Source organism: Ursus americanus, chromosome 11 (assembly GCF_024610735.1).
Source record: "Ursus americanus isolate L20-20 chromosome 11, mUrsAme1.1.p, whole genome shotgun sequence".
NCBI lineage: Eukaryota > Metazoa > Chordata > Mammalia > Carnivora > Ursidae > Ursus > Ursus americanus.
The window spans coordinates 67,008,949-67,033,639 of record NC_142137.1 but is presented as its reverse complement, the minus strand read 5'-3'; the positions used below and the strand labels follow the sequence as shown (position 1 = coordinate 67,033,639).

The 24,691-nt window shown below is 39.6% G+C and overlaps 1 protein-coding gene across 7 annotated transcripts in view; it reads left to right on the top strand.

The window, feature by feature from the left end:
• The window catches only part of SERAC1 (serine active site containing 1), a 59,123-nt gene extending 34,725 nt beyond the window's left edge, over positions 1 to 24,398 (top strand). For all 7 annotated transcript variants that reach the window (XM_045805420.2, XM_087865618.1, XM_087865622.1 and 4 more), the window contains 9 exons: positions 3,102 to 3,215; positions 5,218 to 5,380; positions 14,924 to 15,074; positions 16,867 to 17,008; positions 18,001 to 18,095; positions 19,374 to 19,471; positions 20,920 to 21,102; positions 22,203 to 22,346; positions 23,797 to 24,398. In XM_045805420.2, coding sequence (XP_045661376.1) covers positions 3,102 to 3,215; positions 5,218 to 5,380; positions 14,924 to 15,074; positions 16,867 to 17,008; positions 18,001 to 18,095; positions 19,374 to 19,471; positions 20,920 to 21,102; positions 22,203 to 22,346; positions 23,797 to 23,933 — 1,227 coding nt within the window. In that variant the 3' untranslated portion in view covers positions 23,934 to 24,398. The remainder of the gene's footprint in view (positions 1 to 3,101; positions 3,216 to 5,217; positions 5,381 to 14,923; positions 15,075 to 16,866; positions 17,009 to 18,000; positions 18,096 to 19,373; positions 19,472 to 20,919; positions 21,103 to 22,202; positions 22,347 to 23,796) is intronic.
• The last annotated feature ends 293 nt before the right edge of the window (positions 24,399 to 24,691 follow it).

The window sequence follows — 24,691 nt, the reverse complement described above, 5'->3', positions numbered from 1 at the left end:
TCCCCTCCCTCATGCTCACTATGCCGCAGCCACACTGGCCTTTGCTCTCCAGGCCTTGAACTTACGAAGTATTTATCTTCTCGTGTTCCCTCTGCCTGAGATTCTCTGCTACCAGCTTGTCAGATGGATGCCTCTTCGTCCTTCAGCTCTCAGCTTGTCAACTCCTCAGGGAGACCTTTCTCTTTATTTCAAATGATCATTGCATTTATTGCCCTTTATAGCATTTATCCCATTGTGTAATATGCTTTATATTTATTTGTTTGCTTACTTAATTCTCTTACTCCCTTCCAGTAATCTGTAATAATCTCCAAAGTACCAGATACAGCCTCCCACACAATATGTTCTCAATAAATATTTATGGAATAATGAATGAATGAATCACGACATTGTTAAAAGAGCCAGCTGTGCACAAACTTATACATACTTAAGTAACAACTGGCACATTTCTATTATGAATCAAAGTATTTTTGTATGACAGACAAAAATGGAGATATTGTTTAATTGGAGTGTAGGTTATATGGTAAGAAAATATCTATTATGTATTAAGTTATTTGGCTGTTATAAACTTATTGAGATGCATTTGAAAAATACCATGTTAATCCACAGTAATGTTGTGTCTCGAGTGAAGTATCATAATAAACAAATTATACATAAAATGTTTTTGTTACACACCTGATTAATATATAATATGGATACAAATTCTTTTGTAACTTTATTAGTTGACATTTCCTCTTATACTTTATTATTATTATGGCCTTCTAATTTTTATACCTTACCCTTATTACTGCTTTTAACCTTGTCACTCTCTTTTCCTCTACATTTCTTTGATCCTTAAGAAATTGTTTTTTAGTTACACTTACAGAATTTGGTGTGTGGCATTTCTTAAATTTTTACAAATTTATGTACTCTTTATCTTAATCCAGTGATAAAGCAGCAGTAACCTATGTGTATTTATTTTCATGTTAAGAATTAGAATATAGGGGCACCTGGGTGGCTCAGTTGGGTAAAGTGTCTGCCTTTGGCTCAGGTCATGATCCCGGAGTCCTGGGATCAAGCCCCACATCGGGCTCTTTGCTCACCAGGGAGCCTGCTTCTCCCTTTCCCTCTGCCCCCCTGCTTGTGCTCGCTTGCTCACTCTCTCTCAAATAAATTAAATCTTAAAAAAAAAAAGAGAATATAATCTGTATGACCACACCATGACTTTGCACCATTTATTCATTCTTTTTTGCTTGTGCTTTTTACTACCACACAATGTGCCAGTTCATAAATAACTTCGAAGCTTTGCCGATGAGGTTGGAAATGGAGCTGTATTCTTATATCACCCTTAGAAAATCATCCAGAAAAACGCAGAATCCTAGGCAGCTTTTTTTCCTTCTTCTTTTTCTTTCCTTGGAGCATTTAACTTAGAGGTCAGATGATTTAAGGGTGTGAGGTAGGGAGAGGGATTTGGGGGAGGCAGGTTGTGGTGGTAGATCTTTAAGAAAAGTTTCCCATCCCCCAGAGCCCACCAGTTCACTATTTGCCCTTATGTATGCTAGAGGGGAGAGTGACTCTTAGTGAGTTAGTCCCTTCCCAGACCTCTATTTAAAGAGCAAAAATGTTTGAAATTCAAGCGTGTTTAAACTTGGAAAAACAGAATGTTACATCAGAGAGGATAGCATGAGTAAGAATTATAGAATGGCCAAACTTTTGAATGTCTCCTGGGTTTACTGAACCATGGGCCCTATAAATTAGCTCAAAATGCAGAAATTTACAGATTGTATTTCCTATAGGAAACACTGGGCTTTATACATTTTTGAAAAACATTACCTTGTAGTTGAGCTCTTTTACCAGCAGGTGGCCTGTATACACAGCTATGGCTCCGCCTTCAAATACAAGAGCTTCAAAGGAGATACAGTAGTTAAGTCTTCCTTCCATCCCTTCCATCTCCCCTACCCCAGCACATGCACACAGACACACATACACATTCATGTAGTTATACATACTCTTACACAAATTGTAGCACGTGATACACTCTTCTGCCCCTTTTGCTCACTTGAGGGTTTATCTTGGAGATTGGTATATATCAATATGAGGAGACTCAAAAATGTTCATGTTCACATAGCATTCCATTGTACAGTAGTCCCATCATGATTTAACAACCCCGTGTTGATGGCAGTAAGTAGTTTCAGTCTTTCGTGCTTACAAACAATGCTGCAGTGAACAAACCTATACTTGTATCACTTTGCCTTTGTGTGTCTCTGTAGGGTGAACTGTTGGAGGGCACAGGTGCTTGCACTTTAGACAGCTGTCCCTGAGTTGTCCTCCGTAGAAGTAGCAGGGTGGTAGGAGTGCCTGCTTCCCCACCCTCTGACAAATGAAAACTGCTCTTATGTAGTGTCACCATGCATACCTCTCATTATGAGAAGTGCTGGGCATCGTGTCGTAGATTTCCTTTCCGAGGAACTTTCTGTATATGACTGTTGCTCATTTTTCCGTAGCATCTTTGGTATTTTTGTCACTGATTTGTAGAGGATTGTTGTATACTAGTGACATTAGCGTTTGATCTATAGTAAAAGTTGAAATTTTCTTTTCCCAGTTTATTCTTGTATTTTACTATCTATTAGGGCTAGTACACACTCCTGTTCTGTCTCATGGTTTTCCTAGCTCTTCTGTTTACTCTTCCATATGAACTTGAATTTCAGTTTAGGAAGAACTAAAAGCTCTCTGATGATTATCATCATAGGTTATCTTCATTTTAAATTTTTCCAGTAATACCTTTTCTCTTTATTATTATTTTGATTAATAGACTTCAAGTAGACTCTACTAGCATCATCTGACAGTAGAACATTATGGTCAACCCTGGGCTTTTCTTACTTGATAAAGAATTGTGTATTAGTCTTCATACTTCAGAGAAGAAGACACAGAGGAAAGAAGTTAGAAAGACATAAAGATTGCCTCTCCTAGAAATGATTCCATATGTTTTCTGTTCTAGTAAGCAACAATTTGCATAACTAGTTCCCTTTTAGCTTCCAAAATATGTTGTGTATAGCTCAGGGATTTTTTTATCAAACAAAAAATATGAGTCACTCTTTTCAGTAAACATTTTAATTATCTTTCAGGGTGGCTTATGGTGTTTTGGAGGAAATGGACTTCCTTATGCTGAAAGTTTTGGAGAAGTTCCTTCAGCTACAGTGGAAATGTTCTGTTTGGAGGCTTTGGTAAAACATTCTGAGGTAAGTTATATTTTCAAAATGTGGTTTAGTTTTTATGATCACAATGAAAAAATTGTACATGATTGCTCATTCAAGGGAAGTAATCCTCATTTTCTGTAAAAAAAAAAACAAACAACTTTTTGCTTGTTTTAAAATTTCTGCTTTTTCCCCATTTGCTTATTAGAATTGATAATCATAATTTAACACCAAAACACATATTTCATTTTTGCCAAGTATTTCTAAAAATGTATTTAATCTTAATTGCACGTAAAGAAAGCAACCCATAGTCTAAATATGGCATTGACCTTTGATTTATGCTATTTCCTACTGCCTTTCTCAGATTATTTTTACAAATAATATGACCAGATAGTAATTTCCAGTAAAACATCTGGTAGAGATGTAACAGATGCAAAAAAAGTCAATATTTAGATGACCATACTCTTGAATTTTAACCAGAGCATATATTAGTGGTTTTTAAATTTTTTTGGCATTTATGGCAACTTTTCTGTTGTGATATAGTTTTATTTATTTATTTATATTTCTTTTAAAGGTCTTATTTATTGATTTATTTATTTTTGGAGAGAGCAAGAGAAGGGGGAGGGGCAGAGAGAGAGAGAGAGAATCGCAAGCAGACTCCATGCTGAGAGTGGAGCCAGACGTGGGGCTTGATCTCATGACCCTGAGATCATGACCTGAGCTGATAGTGCCCAACCGATGGAGCCACCCAGGCCGCCCCTTGGTGCTTTCTTGATATTAAAAAGAAAAAAGCAACAAACTGTGGTGCTTAAACATGAGTGCATTAAAGTCACTCAGGAAGCATGCTTAAAGCATTTCCTGACCACCTCTAGCAATTTTAATTTAGTAGATGTGGGCTTACGTCCAGAAATTTGCATTTGTAACAGGCATCCCTGGTGAGGCTGCTGGAAGTGGTTCATCCCACGTCATGAGAAACCCCATCCTAGAGATCTTAAACTCTCTGATTCAACTTGGGAGCCATTAGACACGGCTCAGAAGTATCTCTGGTCATCTCTAGTTCCCACCAGTGGAGTTAGGAATCCAGTACAAAGCAGAGGTATTAGCATTGTAGTTCAAAAGAGCACGTGGGAAAACGAGCTGGAGTTTTGGCAACTTGAGACTAGTTTCTGAAGCAATAGGTGCATCTTCAGTGGAAAGCACAGTGCATGGAATACCTTTCCAGAAATCTCTCAAGTCATTACATATCTCACTGATCTATGTCTAAAAGACATACTTCTAAATGCACTTAAAATGTGATAAAATTCAATAAAAACTTGGAGAATGGAAATTGTTGCATATATGTGACGTGTCAGTGTCAGTGAGTACAACTAGTGATGGGAAGAGGCCAAGGCCGTGCCAATGACCTTGGCGCACGGTGAGGACTTAAAATAGTATTACGTATTTCTTTTGGCTTTCTTTTATCTCTTTTTTTCCATTAAAAATTCATATCCCTTTTTCTTTCTTTTTGATTTTCACCACTTGATCTTTCTCTTTAAAAAATTGTCTGACTCCTGAGTTTTAGGAGAGCCCCACAGCTGTGGGCTTGTGTGGGGTGGTGTGCGGGGCCACAGATGGTGCTTATCTCTGGGAGTTCTTGTATGCAGAAGCAAAGTCTGCCACTTATACGGAGTTTTTCTTCCTGTTATCAGATGGCAGGTTTCTCAAGCAGAGAAAACCTTTTTAAGGTAGTTTCAAGCCAGCCAAAGTATCACTATAAATTGAAACAATTCTGTAATAATGACATTGTCAGGTTACACATCCCACCAAGAGCTAAAGAGAATAAAGATAAAAATTTCCGAAGTCCTTGTGAGATAAGCCTTAATTTTTTCAGTGATTTCGAGGCACCTCTCCCATAGGTAGGGGTGTGCGTGTTTAAGTTGAGGCAAGAGTTTCAGGTAGGTCTCTGTCCTTGAGCAGGAGCCTGCGGGCTGTGCCGTCAGCATGCTGGGTCACCTGGTTAGTGAATTTGTGCAACATAAAGTGAGCTTTCATTACTTTATTGTGCCAGATACCTACGCATTGTGATAAAATTGAAGCAAACGGAGGCTTGCAGCTACTTCAGAGGCTGTACCAACTTCACAAGGACTGTCCTAAGATACAGAGAAATATAATGCGTATCATTGGAAATATGGCTTTGAATGAACATCTTCATTCTACTATAGTTCGCTCAGGTAACACCTTTATGTACTGAATATTTTGGGTTTGGTCCTTTGTTCTTCTCCCACCTCCACCCCTCACGATACAGTAGTTTTTTAATAGACTTAAGACTTTGCTTAGGGTTACGTATGGGTCCTTAGACCATGTCATTTTAGTAGGGGCACAGAATTGCTTGAGGCGTGGGTAATCCGCATCTAAGATAATCGGTGTGTGGATAGTCACAGGAGAGCAGTGTTTGCCATGATGACTAATTGTTTACATCATCTTTGATGTGATTTGGTTAACCAAGAGGTGTACTTGGAGTATAGTGATTTTCCCCCCTTGCAACTAATAAACTGATGGTGGGGAGATACTTAAGACCATGCAGATATCCTGCTCCTCATCTACCAAACATTCTGGCCTCATCTAGCCTTTAGCATGATGGCTGCAAAACGATGGTTTTCCAACTGCAGCACGCCTTCCCCGTGTGCTTTTCAGCATTTGGCATTTTCTCGTAAGCAAGAGCCCTTCCTTCTCTCCCCTTCCATCTGGCTCCCTCCTTTCTTCCTTCTTGTCCCTCCCTCCCTCCCTCCGTCCCCTATCAGTATGGGCACAGAGATTGCTGGTTTTTTTAATGGTTTATAACTCATTACCTTACTTAACATTTGATGCCAGATTGCCTCAGTTTTGGTTAGTGGGAGCCCCACAGACTGGCTCGCTGTGTCCTTGCAATGTGCCTACCTCATTTTGGGAGGCATTCGGTACTGTCTGGAATAACAAGATGTTCCAGGCTCATTTCTCTGAGGAGAGATGCAGATAGATTTTAGTGCAGATTGATTGGTAGAGATCAGGATCTGGGTGCTTGATGTGCTTATTGGTCCTGGAGTGTCTTTGCTTGGCTCTTTCAGTGGAAAAAGCAAGGTGATATATACAAATACACACAGACAAAAATGCGTACGTAGGTGCTCCTGTACATGCATATGTTCATATTTATTAGAAACTATGAATTTACATTTTTTCTTGTGTCTCTGCTTTTTTTTTTTTTTTTTTTTTGGTTTACATTTAAGAGCGTTTTGATCAGTAGAAGTTTTTAATTTGATGAAGTCTCATTCAGGGATCAGCCAACTTTTTCTATAAAGGACTACTTTCTATGGGTTTTATTCTGAGTTTTTAGATTCTTAAGGTAGAAACTTAGATCACCGATTTTAACCTCTTTCCTTGTTTCAGTCATCTGTTGCTGTGTGTGTATCAAACACAAAATTCATTGGTTAAAATAGTGGTCATATATTTTCCTCATGAATCTGAAACGGGCAAGATTTGATAGGAAAGCTTACATCACTCTGAGCAGAAGTAACTGGAGCAGCTCAGCCATGGGGTGGAGGACATGCTTTCAAGATTGCTCGCTTTCCTGGCTTGCGAACTGCTACTGGCTCTCACCTGGGACTGGGGACACCGGCTCCTTTCCACATGCGCCACTGCATGCAGCTTAGCTTCCTTTAAGCACGATGGCTAGGTTTTAAGGGCAAACGTCCCCAGAGAGGGCCAGCTATAAGCTCTTTTCCTTTTATAATCAAGCACTGGAAGTCATTTCTGCCATGATTTATTGATTAGAAGCTAGTCACTGAGGCTGGCTCCTATTCAAGGGGAGGAGATTTGGAAGGGGTTTAGACTCATCACGTCTTTTTTTTTTTTTTTAATAATTTTTTATTATGTTAGTCACCATACAGTATATCCTTAGTTTTTGATGTAGTGTTCCATGATTCATTATTTGCCTGTAACGTCTTAATAGAGAATAGTGCCAAAGAATTTGAAGATAGGTTTTCAGATCACTACAATTTAGTATTTAAAGCAGTAAATTTCCTCTAACCTGCTTTAGATGCATCCTTCACATTTTGGATATATTGTATTTTTATTATTATTCTGTTTGACATTTTTCTAATTTTCTTGTGAATTTTTTGTCTCATGGGTTACCTAAAAGTGTGCTGCATAGTTTATAAATATTGTTTTCTAGATATCATATGTCTCTGATTTTTAATTTAGTATTTCATGTGTTCAGAAAACAGACCCTGTAAACAGATTTTAGTCTTTGGAAATTTACCGAGACGTACCTGATGGCCTGCTGTATGGTCTGTCGTGGTGAATGTTCTGTGTGCACTTAAAAAGAATGAGTGTTCTGTAGTTGTTAGGTGAAGTGTTCAATATATAACAAACCACATTGGCTGATAGTACTGCTCAAATCTTCTCTAGGTCTGCATTGCGTTTTGTCTAGTTCTACGAATTACCGAGAGATGTGTGAAATTTTTCAACTATGATTTTGACTTTATCTGTTTTTCCCTTTAGTTCTGCCAGGTTTTTCTTCCTGGTAAAATTATTCATTTTTTATTACTAAGTGATGTCTTTCCCACTGGGCGTACTCCTTTTCCTTAAGTCTACTTCATCTGGTATTAAAATAGCCACACTAGCTTTTTCTTCTTAAAACATTTTTATTATTGAAGTATAATTGACATCCAATGTTATAGTAGTTTCAGGTGTACAACATAGTGATTTGACAATTCTATACATTATGTAATGCTCACCATAGTGTAGTTATCATCTGTCACCACACAGTATTATATTATTGACCATATTCCCTATGCTGTACTCTTCATCCCTATGACTTATTTATTTTGTACCTAGACGTTTTTACCTCTTAATCCCATTCACCTGTTTCACTCATCCTCCCGTCCCCCTTCCATCTGGCAACCACTGGTTCTCTCTGTGGCTGTGTTTCTGGTTTTTTTAGATTCCATGTATAAGTGAAACATATGGTATTTGTGGTGTTCTTTCTGACCTCTTTCACTTAATATAATTCCCTCTAGGTCTACCCGTGTAATCACAAATGGAAAGATCTCATTCCTTCTTATGGCTGAGTGATCGTCTATCACACACGTACACACGCCCGTACACATCTTACCCATTTACCCACTGACACACACAGGTTGTTTCCGTTTCTTGGCTCTTGTAGGTAATGCTGTGATAAGCATAGGGGGGCTTATAGCTTTTTGAATTAGCTTTTTCATTTTCTTTGGGTAAATACCTAGTAGTGGAATTCCAGGATTGTATGCTATTTCTATTTCTAATTTTTTGAGGGAGCTTCATACTGTTTCCAACAGCAGCTGCACCAGTTTATGTTGTGTTTGCAGGGGCTCCCTTTTCTCCACATCCTCACTAACACTTGTTATGTCTTGTCGTTTTAATTCTAGCCATTCTCACTGGTGTGAGGTGATAGCTCATTGTGGTTTTGATTTTCATTTCCCTGATGATCACGTTGGTTTTTTCTTATGCTTGCTATTTGCATTACCGATCTTTTATCTTTTCACCTTCTTTTGCTTTCATTTTTCTGTAACTTTAAAAATAAATACATCTTTTATAGACAGCATATAGGTGGATCTTTTTTTTTAAATCCAATTTGATCCTTTTAATCTGAGTGTTTTGTCTCTTTACCTCTAATGTAATCATAACTATTGTTTCTTTTTTCTCCTTTACTGACTTTTTTGGGTTACTTGAATATCTTTCACATTCTGTTCTTTCTCCTCTTTTGGCTTTTTATATAGTAGTATTTATGTATTTTTTATTGGGGTATCCTTAATTTATCACAGTCTATCTTGAGTTATTATTATGCCACTTTATATGTAGTGTGAGATTCTTAAAACAGTGTAATTCACTTTCCACCCCTTGCCATCCTTTGTTGTATTGTCATAATGTATTTTACTCCTGCATATGTTATAGGCTTTGTGATACATTGTTGTTATTCAGTCAAGTGATATTTAAAGACTATAAGAAAAAAAGAAAAGTCTTTTTATTTGTAGATTTATAATATCCAGTGTTCTTCCTTCTGTTCTGTTTATCTATGTTTACATCTGATAACATTTCCCTTCAGGCTGAAGACCTGGGTCTGCTGGACAAATTCTCTCACCTTTCGTTTTCTGAAAGTCTTTACTTTGCCTTTATTTGATTATCCCAGGAAAGAGATTTTCCATGGATAAAGAATTCTGTGTTGACAGTGTGTTATTTTTTCTGTCAGCACTTTAAAACTGTCATTCCATTCTCTCCTGACCACTGCTGTCTGATGAGAAGTCTTATTCCCACTTCTGTTCTGTATGTACCTTGTCGTTTCCTTGCTGGCTTCTTTTAAGGTTTTTATGTTTGGTTTTTAGCAATTTGACTATGAAGTGCTTGGTTCCTTTTTTACATTTGTGTTGCTCAGTGTCTGCTGAGCAGACTGAATCAGTGGGTTGATGTTTTTGATCAAATTTGGAAGATTTCCAGCCAGTGTATCTTAAAATACTTTTTCTTGTCTCCTTTTTGCTCTTTTCTCCTTTTGGGACCTCAGTCATGGATATTAGATCTCTTGATTCTGTTCCACAAGTCACTGAGACTCTCTTCATTTCCCTTCAAATACTTTTTTCCTTCTCTGTGTTTTACTTTGGATAATTTCTGTTGACTTATCTTCAGTTTCTTTAATGGGATAGAGCCTTGATCAAATCAGTGTTTTATTTAAAAAACCCACAAAACACTCTTCCCCAAACTGAACCCTGGCTCTTAGCCCAAGTCTTCCATCGTCTCGGGGATTTCAGTATCTAGTGGACAGCCCACTGAACACCTTGGTCTCTCAGTCCCTTGACCTTCTCATCTCCATTGACTTCCTTCTCTGCTCCCGATTGTCTAGTACTCCACTCCCATGCCGCACCTGGATTTAGTCACGGCCTGAAACCATTTCACCTATAAAATCGGTAATTCACCTCTCAGGGCACATCCTTCTCTCATTCAAGCCTTGTTTTTGCACCTACTCCCACAGTGACCGGTTTTATTCTCTCCAGAAATTTATCTGCTGACCCCTTTTTCTCCCAGTCCCTCAGTCCTCTTTATCCGCACTCCCCTCCTGACACAGTGTATATATATTCCATGGTCCCTCATTTCACTGACATTATCCTCAGTGCCCTCGAACGCCCTTTCTCTTCCATCCTCTGAGCACACCCTTGGTCAGACCCCAACACCAGAGAAAACCTACTATCTGCTGCTTCCGTGGCTGAGCGTAGAATCATTGCAGATTGGTTGTCACCTTCGGTATCAGCAGTCCTGTTTCTCCAGTCGGCTTGCCTTACTGTTCCTAGCAGAGACGATTCGAACCTCCTCCACATTCCTCAGACCTTCCACTGACTCTCTCCCTCTCCGCAGATGACCCCTCCTCCTCCAGTGAGACAGCTGAGACTCTGAAAGGGATTTCCCTTAGTTTCTCACTACCAAAACCAAACTGGTCTTCTCCTTTCCTGCTCTTGATGGTAGGAAAAAGGACATCTCTTAGGAGACCTCCAACTACATCTGGATCCTGGCTCCTTTCACTATCTTAGAAATTGCCAGTCTTTTCTAATCTGCATAGTCAGTGGCTCCTTCTCAACAGGAGCCTTTGATCAACAGATTAGGGGACGGTGTGAAAAACCACCCGAAATTCGTGACACCACATCCCCCTGGTTTTTCACCCCCTCTTCTGCTTTTCAATTTTATGTCTAAACTTTTCAAAGTTATCTGTGCTGCTTTTTGCTCAGCTCCGATTATTTCTGAATATTTCAGTTTGAATTCTGCCTTACCTTGTTGTATTTTTTTTTTTAGGTATCCTGTATCTTTATATCTATGTACTGTACTATATATATATATATATATATATATATATATATATATAAAATCTTAATAGTATCAGATCTGTAACTTTTTACCATTCAGATTTACAACAGTTAAAAAGATATTGGTAATATCCACTGCTGGTGAAGGTGGGTGAAACTGCTTCTCTCATGTATCATTGGTGAGGATGTACATTGATTCAGTTTTTTGTTTTTTTTTTTAAGATTTTATATATTTATTTGACACAGAGAGACAGCCAGCGAGAGAGGGAATACAAGCAGGGGGATTGGGAGAGGAAGCAGCAGGCTCCCAGCAGAGGAGCCTGACGTGGGGCTCGATCCCAGGATTCCAGGATCATGCCCTGAGCCGAAGGCAGACGCTTAACGACTGAGCCACCCAGGCGCCCCTGATTCAGTTTTTTGATAGGCACTTAGTAGTGTCTATTAAAAGAATGTATATGCCATTTGACCTAGTAATAATACTACTAGAATTCTCTCCTACCTAAGTACTCATGGGCGTTCTTAAAGATTTGTATATAAAAATGTTTATTGGACTGGTGTTTGCAGTATGGAAAAAATAGAAAAACCTAAATGTTTGCCAGTAGGAATAATGTTAAAGAAACAATGGAATACTTCAACTGTGTTAAATGCTATAATTAAAAAGAGAAGTATGTGGAGAGCATTCCAAGACACAATAGTGAAAGTATCAGATCCAGTCACAGAACAGTAGGAATAGTACTATTCCATTTAGGAAAAAAAAGAAAAAAAAAATTGCATATAGAGCTGTAGTGTGTATGTAGAAGTTATGGGTATGTGACTGAATTTTTAAAAAGGTTTGGAAGGGTCATCACCAAACTTTTAACTCTAGTTACTTTCGAGGATGGAAATGGAATTGGTAAATGATGGGAGTGCTAAAGTGGGATTTTGATTATTAGGTACTATTTTTTAATTGTTTTTATAATTATGTATTCAGATGTCACATAATTTAAAAAACACTGAATCTTAAAGAAGACACATTTTCCAAGGGGCATTTGATGTTTTGTAAAAGGTGAAGCATCTCAGGCATTGTGAAAATACGTTGTCAACTAAAAAAAGCCATAGAAATGTCTTGTGCCATGATTTCTCTTGTGTTTCCTTTCTTGAGACTCCATTAAAAATAAAGCCATATTTTTGTATGTATACCAGTAATATACCTGTATATCTCTATAGGTAGAATTTTATTTTTTTTTAATGTTTTTTTATTATGTTAGTCACCATACAGTACATCCCTGGTTTCTTTTTTTTTTTCTTTTCATGTTTTTTTTATTACATTATGTAAAGTTCGATGATTCATTAGTTGCGTATAACACCCAGTGCACCATGCAATACGTGCCCTCCTTACTACCCATCACCAGTCTATCCCATTCCCCCACCCCCCTCCCCTCTGAAGCCCTCAGTTTGTTTCCCAGAGTCCATAGTCTCTCATGCTTCATTCCCCCTTCTGATTACCCCCCCTTTCTTTATCCCTTTCTTCCCCTACCGATCTTCCTAGTTCTTATGTTCCATAGATGAGAGAAATCATATGATAATTGTCTTTCTCTGCTTGACTTATTTCACTTAGCATTATCTCCTCCAGTGCCATCCGAGTTCTCAACAGAACTCGTTCTTTCTGATAGCTGAGTAATATTCCATTGTATATATGGACCACAGCTTCTTAATCCAGTCATCTGTTGAAGGGCATCTCGGTTCCTTCCACGATTTGGCTATTGTGGACAATGCTGCTATGAACATTGGGGTGCATATGGCCCTTCTCTTCACTACGTCTGTATCTTTGGGGTAAATACCCAGTAGTGCAATGGCTGGGTCATAGGGTAGCTCAATTTTTAACTTTTTAAGGGACCTCCACACTGTTTTCCAGACTGGCTGCACCAGCCTGCATTCCCACCAACAATGTAGGAGGGATCTGCTTTCTCCACATCCTCTCCAGCAATTGCTGTTTCCTGCCTTGTTAATTTTTGCCATTCTAACTGGCGTAAGGTGGTATCTTAGTGTGGTTTTGATTTGAATTTCCCTGATGGCTAATGATTTTGAACATTTTTTCATGTGTCTGTTGGCCATTTGTATGTCATCATTGGAAAAGTGTCTGTTCATATCGTCTGCCCATTTTGTGATTTGTTTCTTGCGTATTCAGTTTGAGAAGTTCTTTGTAGATCTTGGATACCAGTCTTTTATCTGTAGCATCATTTGCAAATATATTCTCCCATTCCGTGGGCTGCCTCTTAGTTTTTTTGATTGTTTCCTTGGCTGTGCAGAAGCTTTTTATCTTGATGAAGTCCCACATGTTCATTTTATCTTTTGTTTCTCTTGCCTTTGGAGATGTGTCATGAAAAAGGTTGTTGTGGCCGATGTCATAGAGGTTGCTGCTTATGTTCTCCCCTAGGATTTTGATGGATTCCTGTCTCACATCGAGGTCTTTCATCCATTTGGAGTTTATCTTTGTGCATGGTGTGAGAGAGTGGTCAAGCTTCATTGTTTTGCATGTAGCTGTCCAATTTTCCCAGCACCATTTATTGAAGAGACTGTCTTTTTTCCACCGGATGGTTTTTCCTGCCTTATCAAAGATTAGTTGCCCAAAGAGCCGAGGGTCCATTTCTGGGTTCTCTATTCTGTTCCATTGGTCTATGTGTCTGTTTTTGTGCCAGTACCATGCTGTCTTTGTGATCACAGCTTTGTAGTACAGCTCGAAATTCGGCATTGTGATGCCCCCAGCTTTGTTTTTCCTTTTCAACTGTTCCTTGGCGATTCGGGGCCTTTTCTGGTTCCATACAAATTTAAGAACTATTTGTTCCAGTTCCTTGAAAAATGTCATCGGTATTTTGATTGGGATAGCATTGAAAGTGTAGATTGCTCTGGGTAGCATGGACATTTTAACTATGTTAATTCTTTCAATCCATCTTTTTGTGTCTTCCTCAATGTCTTTCAAGAGTGATTTATAGTTTCTAGAATATAGATCCTTTACGTCTCCGGTTAAGTTAATTCCAAGGTAACGTATGGGTTTTGGTGCTATTGTAAATGGGATGGATTCCCTAATTTCTCTTTCTTCAGTCTCATTATTCGTGTATAGAAATGCAACTGATTTTCTGAGCATTGATTTTGTATCCTGCCACATTACTGAATTGCTCTATAACTTCTAATAGTTTGGGAGTGGATTCTTTTGGGTTTTCCATATAGAGTATCATGTCATCTGCGAAGAGAGACAGTTTGACTTCTTCTTTGCCAATTTGGATACCTTTTATACCTTTTTGTTGCCTGATTGCTGTTGCAAGGACTTCTAGTACTATGTTGAATAATAGTGGCGAGAGTGGGCATCCTTGTTGTGTTCCTGATCTTAAGGGAAAAGCTTTCAGCTTTTCCCCATTGAGAATAATATTTGCTGTAGGTTTTTCATAGGTGGCTTTTATGATCTTGAGAAATGTACCCTCTATTCCTACACTCTGAAGGGTTTTAATCAGGAAAGGATGCTGTATTTTGTCAAATGCTTTTTCTGCATCTATTGAGAGAATATGATTTCTGAATTTTTGTTTCTGGATTAAATCTAAGACACTAAAACTTACTGAGTTTAGTAATTCTCACTAAAAGCAGAATATCATATTATTGATGACATCTCTAGTAACTGCAACTTTTAGCTAGATTTTGTAAATAAAGGAAATGGTTCTTAAACCCCTCCTACTTTCTTTGAGACCCCTATACAGGGTACCTGTCTTGGGACATCATGTGCCGTGGGATGTGGAGGCCCTTAGGGCAGAATGGAGTTGAAGTATTCTTTCTTTTCTGTGAGGCAGACACTGGTGTCTGCCTTTCTCCCGCCATTTTCAGTCAGAAACCGCTCACAGTCTGAGACGGAGTGGTGTGGGTGTTGAGTGCGTTTGTTCTCTTCACCAGGCTGGGTTTCCATACTGGCGGAGGCAGTGAAGTCTCACCGCATTATGGAGGCCTCACATGCCGCCAGAACCCTGGCTAATCTAGACCGAGAGACCATGCAAGAAAAATACCAGGATGGCGTGTACGTGCTACACCCCCAGTACCGCACAAGGTGAGATCAGACACTTTGTCTCCTGTGGGGGCGTAAAGCCTAGGGGGCCTATCATTTTACTTTATTTCTGCATAATTCAGATGTTAAATACCTTAAAAATAATCCCGAGAACCTTATTTGCTGATACAATTTGTCTGTAATAACCTGAGAAGAATTGCAGGCTGTCATGAAAGTATGGAACTAGCTAAATTATCAGCGTGATTTTACACCAAGGGCTGACCTTCAGTAAGATCGCTTTCACCTCTAGTAATGTGCCCCCCTTAAACTCTGTAATGCATTGTTCTTTGTTTCACTACTTGCTTCCTCTAGATCTGAGTTAATAGCTGATTTGGATTGTAGAGGCTGGTCTGGATGGGAGGAGATAGGACATCCTATGCAGGCAACCATCTATTAGCCTGGGTCTAGAATTCAGAAGGACTGGACAAAATTTATGCAATGTATAAAATCGTGCACTGGAAGGAGTAAGTTGTAATAAATTTGACTCATGCTCCTCCTTAAGATTATTTCTGTTGTATCATTGCTGAGATAATAAATATAGGAAGGACCACAATGAAAAAATTAACATATTTCTTGGATTTTTCACAGGTACTTGAAAATAATACCTCAGAAAATAGCAAAATCATTTAATTGAAAAATGGATTGTGTGGTTAATTCTAATTTATAAACAAAATAATATGGAAATGTATTTTATATGTCGTGTACTATAAATAGCTTACAAGTCATATGCTATCTACAGTTTTTAGAAGTGTCATAACTAGGAACATCTGGGTGGTGGCTCAGGTGGTTAAGCATCTGACTCTTGATTTCAGCTCAGGTCATGAGCTCAGGGTCATGAGATTGAGCCCTATGTCAGGTTCTGCACTGGTCACGGAGCCTCCTTAAGATTCTCTCTTTCCCTCTCCCTCTACCCCTGCCCTCCTATTAAAAAAAAAAAAAGTCATATCTAAAGACTATGAAATACTTTAAAATCTCATTTTTTTAAAGATTTATTTGAGAGAGTGAGTGGGGGGGAGGGGAGAAGGGAGAGAGAGAATCTCAAGCAGAATCCCTGCTGAGCTTGGAGCCCTACATGGGGCTTAATCCCTCAACCCTAAGATCATGACCAGAGCTGAAATCAAGAGTCAGATGCTTAACCGACTGAGCCATCCAGGGCCCCTAAAATCTCATTTCTGATAAACATTTATTTCCTTGATAAGTTTTATTTTATTTTAAAGATTTTATTTATTTATTTGACAGAGACAGCCAGCAAGAGAGGGAACACAAGCAGGGGGAGTGGGAGAGGAAGAAGCAGGCTCCCAGCGGAGCAGGGAGCCTGATGCGGGGCTCGATCCCAGGACCTGGGATCACGCCCTGAGCTGAAGGCAGACGCTTAACGACTGAGCCACCCAGGTGCCCCCCTTGATAAGTTTTAAAAAATCTCTCATGCATACTCAATTTGAAACTACACTAGCCATTCTTATTTAATTTCTTAAATACTTTTATTGATTTGTGGAATATTCTCAAATTCTTTGGAGGGCGGTCTATGACATACGTCACTTTATTGGTTATTAAACTCATCACAGTTGATTCTGGTTGGTCAGCCTGGCTAGGACTGGCTCTGCCTCCGTTTTCATAGAGCAGTGAGCACACTCCATGTATGTCTTTGCCACACCTGTGCTTATACAGCTTGCCTTCCTGGTTTTATTTTCTGTATGTGAACTTGCTAAGCACCAGCCGCAGAGTGCTAGGCAGACTCTTACCAAAGCAGTAATGCATTTATTCTGCTTCTTTTTAAAACTCTCTCCCCCATCAGTCAGCCCATTAAAGCAGATGTCCTTTTTATTCATGGCCTTATGGGAGCAGCTTTCAAAACATGGCGCCAGCAGGACAGTGAGCAGGTTTTAACGGAAAAGATTTTAGAGGATGAAGCCAGCTATACGACGTGTTGGCCCAAGGTAAGGAAGTGCCACCTCTGATAGGGCACCTTCTTTGTGACGTGCTGTGGCGTCTCTGGCTATTGAAGCCTGCATTCGGATTTGCTTATTTTTCTCTTTTTCCTGGGATTTTTCTACCATGCAGTTTTTCTGTCCTTTAGGGACTCTTGTAGTATGTTCACGAACAGCTGGGCTTGTCACCCTGCCTTCTGTTGTGTCCTTTCTGGTTAGGGTGTGGGCTAGAACTCTAAAAGAATAGTTCATTGAGGAAAAAACAGGCAAGGACCAGTATTAGTTCACTCCTGTTAAAAATATAACAAATAATACATTCATAATGGTTAGCTAGTTCTAGGATTTTAATAATTATAAAAATAGAAATACTTTGAAGAAATCATTCAACTTTGGATTTCCTTGGTGATATTTCTTCTGAGAGCCTTAAGTCTGGGATGAACGGATTGCATGCAGTATAGCTAAAGCTTAGTGAAGACGGAAATTCGCGTCGTTTCCAGGGCTTTGTCCCACCGTAGCTTCCTCACCTTCACGGAGGTGAATGATTTGCACTTTGGCAACACTGACGTATGGAGAAGACAACTGGCCCTGGGTCCACAGACAGGACTGTGACCGTCATTCGTATCTCTGCATTCTCAGCTCGAATCTCCCACTGTCACACTGTACTGTCTGTCCTGAGATCATAACTTTCTGTTAAATGCTTTCGAAAAGCCAATTTGATCTGGACTCCAAAAACTCCTTCCTTCTGGCTACAGCACATTAAAACTGAGAATATTCTCTTGAAACTCCCATTGGCTTTCTGCTATGAATATTGATGCCTCTTTGTGACCAGAGACATAAAAAGATAAAATGCCAGAACTGGTTTTCTAGTCACCCTTTTAACTTTATTGTAATGCTATATTTTATAGTCGTCAGTCTACAGTGGCCTTTAGTTACAGGTGTCATTAGCAAACTGGAGCAGGGGAAATTCATGTGTGTTCTTCTGTACCTTATATTTTGCATAGACATGGTTGGCAAGAGACTGTCCTGCTCTCCGAATTATATCTGTGGAATATGACACCAGCCTTAGCGACTGGAGAACGAGGTGTCCTATGGAGAGGTACCAGAGGGGACGCTGTGGACTGGGAGGAAGGGCCGGGGTCCAGGCCACAAGTGAATCCTCAGGGATAGAGGGGAGCTTTATCTTTTGATGCCACAGACAGAATTTTATTATGAAAAACCTAACCTTTTTTTTCTTCTTTCTAGAAGGAGATAGTAAGATATAAACAATGAAATAGTGTAAGGCTAAGATACAGTGTCAGTGTTGGGTTCCTACAGGGGTTCATTTATAACTCTTCTAGTAGTAAGAACCATGGATTCTATAGCAAAATTTCCTTTACTCCCAGAAGTAAACGCGAGGCTTTTTGCTTTTGTGTTCGCAAGTGTATCGGCTACAGGAAGCAAAGAAAAAGATGGTGAGCAGCATAGGCTCACCACTTCTGTGAGCCTCTGTCACTTTGTGTGCTATGTGCTGATTGTGTATACGGGAGGAGGAGCACTGGACCTCTGGGCTCTGGGCCCTAGATGGTGGCTGCTTCTACCTTTGACCCACTGTGTGATCTCAGGTCCTCTAACTTGTCTGGGAAGCGTGGTCTGCAAATTGAGAGCGTTGGTCTGAGTCACTGTTACTAAGCTGAGCGCGGTCTCTGAATGGCCCCCGTGTAGGTGCCAGAGCAGGTGTTCTGAGGGTCAGCAGGCAAGAGCTCAGGGGTCTTTCCCCATTGCACCAAGAGGAGTTTTGACAAACCTTTATTGCAAGGAAAGGTTTTTATAGATAAACAGTTTGAAACTACCAGAGTAGATAGTTTTGAAGTTCCCTTTTAGCTCGAAAATCACTTTGAATTTTCTGATTCTAATAGCTTTCTGGTATTTCTAAATAAACCAAAAGGATGAAAGCTTAATGTTTGCAGCATAAATACAAGTAGAACAAAGTGGAATGGCAGCTGACCATGTAGGTGAGCTCAGAGGAGACAACACAGCATTATTTTCAGGCCGCATCATCACAGGGACACACATCCTAAGTTGTGGGGGCAGTCAGTGTGAGATCCAACTTGCAAAAATTGCCAGATGCGTATTAGATGCTCAAACCCTGCTTGTTTAGTAAGTGAATGGCTTGTTCTGGGCCTCGATATTGCCAGTTATGCCAGTGTGCCTAAGTTAGAAATGGGGAACAAGCATTTGTAGAGAGAGTAGGGGTATTCCTGACCCCAAAATGTAGTATTGTAATATTGGCCCAATAAAAGTTCTTGCCTTAAAAACTTGGATAGTAAAATTTGGATGGGGGGAGGGTGTGAAATCAATAGCCTCATATCACGCCTGCTGTTTTCATTTTGTTCAGAAAGTCCATTGCATTCAGGAGCAACGAACTTCTAAGGAAGCTCAGAGCTGCTGGTGTTGGGGATAGGCCAGTCATTTGGGTATCACACAGCATGGGAGGTAAGTATGTTTCATTTTCGTGAAGCCAGTGCGTGAGGTTATTGTCAGCTGGTGGGGCTAACCTGTTACCTCAGCTCCCTGTTTCACTTACTACTGGCCCCCTTTCCCTCTAAATTAATGTTTTTGGCTATAGCTAAGAGTTTTTAAGTTACTACTTTCCTTCCATCCTGTTTTTCTACAAGGGGATCACTAGTAACAAACCTTATCAAAGAAACATGCATTCGGCAACGTAATGCTTTCATGTAGCAATAATCAGTAAACATCAGAAGCAGTCCGTGGCTTCTGTAAGCCTGAGTTGTGAATATCCTTCAGCATTCCTGGCTAGTCCCTGTGCTCCCCTTTCTTTCCTGCACCCCCGAGCATCGCAGAGCCCACAGGCTCAGCCTCGAGCCTGCTGAGCAGGGGGAGGTGTGAAGGCAGATGTCTGCTCTTTGGGTCCTGGTGTGCGCTTGCTAAGTGTCATCTGCTCCTCTCAGCTCACGCGAGTTGTCACGGGTGGCCTTGGAGAGGGCCTTGCTACAGCCTCTGGCCTAGTTTATCTGATGAAATGCTCAGGATTGCAGACTCTGAGTTGGGGCTTTTTGCTGAGAGAGAGGTAGATGTAGCCCTTTGTGTCCACAGAGATCCACGGTTACCATCTAAGTGACCTTTGTGTTGCATTATCAGCTTCAAGCTCAGGGTGCGGGGATGGAAGCAATGGTGCCTTCCTAGGTTCATTTTCCTACAGAAAAGTTGTTTTCCATGGTGGAGAAGCTTTATGGGGCTCTTTTTTGAATATTAGTACTGTCCTAATGGTGTGGTCACTAGTAGGCTACTGGGGGGAGGATGGGGAGACATGGTGCTGCATATTTACTTCATTGATGGACACCCAACATAGCAATGCCTAGTACTTCTATGGGATAGTGTATCCTGTGATTGATAGAAGATCTGCCTTTGAAGTGAGTTTCTAGAATCTTACCTGTTTGTAGGCTTGTGTTACATACAGTTGACCCTGGAACAGCATGGGGTTTAGGGGCACTGACTACCCTGTGCAGTCAGAAATCTGCCTAGAACTTTTGCCTCCCCCAAAACTTAGCTACTAATAGCCTACTGCAGACCAGAAGCTTTACTGATAACAGTTAACCCATGTTTTATGTATGTATTCTGTATGTATTCTTACAATAAAGAAAATGTAAAGAAAATGATAAGATACATTAATAGTACTGTATGAAATCCATGTGTGTCTGTGCGCCTGTACCATTCAAACCATGCTCTTCAGGGGTCAGCGGGATTCTAGATCAGCATTATTACCCAGTGCTAGTATTTTAAGGCCCTGTCTGTTGGACTCTAGAGAATTATTTAAACTTTAAAGAAAACATCTCTTTTTGTGTTGTTCCCCACGCCCTCTTGTTTTAGAATAATGGAGGGAAGAAAAACAGCTTATGCATTGTTTTTCTTTGTGTGGTTAGGTCTTCTTGTAAAAAAGATGCTGTTGGAAGCCTCTAAGAAGCCAGAAATGAGTACTGTTATAAACAATACCAGAGGAATAATTTTTTATAGTGTCCCTCATCATGGATCCCATCTGGCTGAATACTCTGTCAATATTCGCTATCTTCTCTTTCCCTCTTTGGAAGTCAAGGAACTCAGCAAAGGTAATATTTATGTTCTGTCATGAAGGGGAATTGGGATTGTATTAATATCAGTTATACAGGAGAAGGAGAAAAAGAAGACGGTTTCTAACTTGGCTATATTATCCATCCCATTTTATTATTTGTATACAAATTGTGTTTAGACTCTCATGGAAAATTTTTAGTTTGGGCTTGATTTTTCTTTGATACCTTTCCTTAAGCCATTATTTGCTCAAATATAACAATTTTAATACTATCTTAAATATTTAAAATTTTAAGTTATATAATGTTTTAAGGATTATTCCATGCTTTTTTCCATGAGTTTGGAAAATCAACTGTTAAAATATAAACAAACTTAAGATTTTCAGGATATTGATTATAACATACTTATTTTGATTAATAAACATTTTCTTTGTTTCTGGAACCCCCGTTAATCAATTTGGAGGCCCTGGCTGAGCCTTTAATATGCCAGTTGTCTTTTTGTTCATATTTTTTCTTTCTTCTGCTTTATGGAGAGTTACTTAACTTTTTCTAAACCTTTTACTGAACTTTATTTTTTGCAGTCAAGTTTTATATTCCAGAAGCTTTCTTGTTTTCTGATTCTTTTGAAATCAATCATTCTAACAATACTAATTAGAGTTTTTTCTTAAAGTTCCTTTGTTTCTTCACTGAGTTCTGTGTCTTCTGTGCCCAGGTGTTTTGTTTGCTCACTGGGTCTCTTTTAGGTTATAAGCTATCCTCTAGGGTCTGGTATGTCTTGGTTGCCTTTTCCTAGTTGAGGATGGGGGACAGACACTCTGTGATTATAGACAGGCCTCACTGATGGGAAGCTGTGCTTTAGGGTGAAGGTGCCAGCCAGCACACTGAGGGACCCCAGTCCCACATACCACATTGCCCCACATGCTTCTGGTCAGCTGGTAACCTGTGGAACCTCTCCCTCGGCTGCTGGCCTCTGTCCGTCCGTGTGTGGCTTTAGCTCTGCTCTCATCTTAATGACTTCTTAGGAAGGAGAGAAAATCAACAAGTTACTATCTTGACTCAGAACCCTAATTTTCTCTTTAGTACATTTATTATGAATTACGTAAACAGAATTTGTCACAATCTTGTTTTCTGTAATTTTACAGATTCTCCCGCACTTAAAACACTACAAGATGACTTTCTGGAGTTTGCTAAAGACAAAAATTTCCAGGTGCTGAATTTTGTAGAAACACTGCCAACTTACATTGGTAGCATGATTAAACTGCATGTGGTACCCGTGGAGTCAGCAGGTATTCCTTCTTTTGAAATTTGGTTGCTATTAGATGCCTGGTTGGTGGTACCTATATTTAATTATAAACAACCCATTTTTATACTCATGAAGATCTAGGTTCTATTATTCTTTTCAGCTATAGATTAAAATTTCTCTGCCAGTATACAACCTGGCGTTACTCTTCCCTCCTGTCATTTAGCTGGCGGGGGTTAATTGGTTGCCCCAGTGAGCTCTGTTCTGTTAAGGTAGGAATTCAAAGTCCTTCTTTCAGCTACAACGAAAGGGGCATTTACCAGCCTGATAATTGTTAAAGCTTTCTCCATGCAGCTAAAGGTGTGGAAGCTTTAATAAATGAAAGATTTTTTTTTTTTTAAACATTTGGGGAATAGTCAAGCAACAATTTCTTTTATAATCCTGGGGTTGAAGGAAATAACCAATACCTATTACTGTGGTGTATTATAATTATTACAGGCTCATTGAGGTAGGGCCCAAATCCTAATTCTCTATACTGATTCCTAAATTAGTATGTAGTGGATAACCCACACATTTCCCTCCTTGAAATGCTTTTCTCTCACCTGGCCAACCCGGTGACCTCTGAGGCAGGGTTAGGTGCTGTGTTAGTGGCACTTGGCCATACTGAGAGCTCTCAGGGACAGGGGGAGTCTGGAGTGTCTGCCAGATGGTTCTTCAGCCTGTAGAGCAAGTTTTGTCTGAACTCCGTTATGTATTATCTAAATAAAATGGAAGACTCAGAACCCAAAGAGGCTTTACCATAAAGTAATATGCTGTACAGGGAGGAGCTACTATTTAGTGGTTGAAGAACAAAAGGACTTTGGAAGCTTGAAGCAAAAGTAAAGGTAATACTGTGGACCAACTGTTTGTAGCGATAGAGCCTTGTCATGGTTCTATCTGCCCTTTCTTTGGGGTCACAAGGAGGTCTGTCTTCCTTCATAACCAGCACCTGCATTCCTTACCTGGCAGTAAGGACTTACTTGCCACTTCCATCTATGTGCGCTTTTTTAGGCTGAAACATCAGAAACTCAACTAGATCTCTCAAGCACTAAGTCATCTTCCCCCTGGCAGAGTGAAGAACGGATCCTATGTGAGACGTTCCCGTTCTTGTCGTCAGGACAGGGGAGCTCATTCCGAAGTATAATAATATAAACTCTAGAAAAAGTGGCATGCACGCATATAAAGGGTGTGATGATACCGCTCAGGTTCTGCTATTAAATGAGGCAGGCCAGAACACACACACAATTTATGAAAAGCTTAAAATTATACCTACTGAGAATCCATTCTCGTGTGATTAGTCACGTAGTTGGTCAAACTTCCAGTGTCTGTATCTAATTTTTAGAGTTCCTTATCACAACCAAATCACCATTTAGAACTATCCATTCATCATCTTTTCATATTGACAGGGGAAGTCTAGATTTTTACTTAGATTGTATTGACATTTTTGTTTTCTTCAGATTTAGGCATTGGAGATCTAATTCCTGTGGACGTTGACCATTTGAACATTTGTAAGCCAAAGAAAAAAGATGCTTTTTTATACCAGCGTACCTTACAGTTCATCTGTGAAACTTTAGCCAAAGACCTTGAAAACTGAGTTAATCTTCTTCCATTTTGCAAGAAACTTGGTGTTCCGTTTCTTTTTTTAAGCTCTGAGCTATCATGCGGACATAGTCACTGTGGCGTCGAGTGGTCTGGAGCGTGTTGCAGGCAACAGAATGTGGTTCTCAGTTCAAGCACTGTAAAGCACCAACACAGAGTGGCAATCAAAGAATGAAGGGCTAGAAGAAATTCCATGTGTGCCAGCTTATGTTTTGCAGTGTTGTCCCTGGTGCAGGGAACAAGCTGCTAGGGATAGAAAATGCCTTTTGTCATCGGTGACTGTTTCCAGCCCACGCTAGGAGGAACACGGGTGGTTTGTACAGAGAGAACAATCCTCACCTTCCATAAAAATACCATTTGGAAAGTACCTAGACTAGAGAGGAGACTGAACTAGAATATAAAAACTTTTTGTTCTGGGTTTCCATGTGCTGTAAATTTAAAAAATATATATCCGTGTAAACCTTCGTCTCATATGTTAACTTTGTCAGACCTGTTGTCACCCATGGGTCAGTTCCTTATAAGTTTTTATTTTCATATTGCTGAGAATACTTCTCTTTTTAAGAGAATTCTAGCCTGTAGTAATTCTTTCCAGACTGTAGCTACCTATACTTCTAATTTTTCCCAGATAACGATAAAGTAGCTAATCCATTATTGACCAGAGTATGAAATAAAACCATTGTAAACCATTATATATACTAACAATACTTAGTATCAAGATTCTCTTTAGCTAAATAATGTTTACCTTTCTTTCAT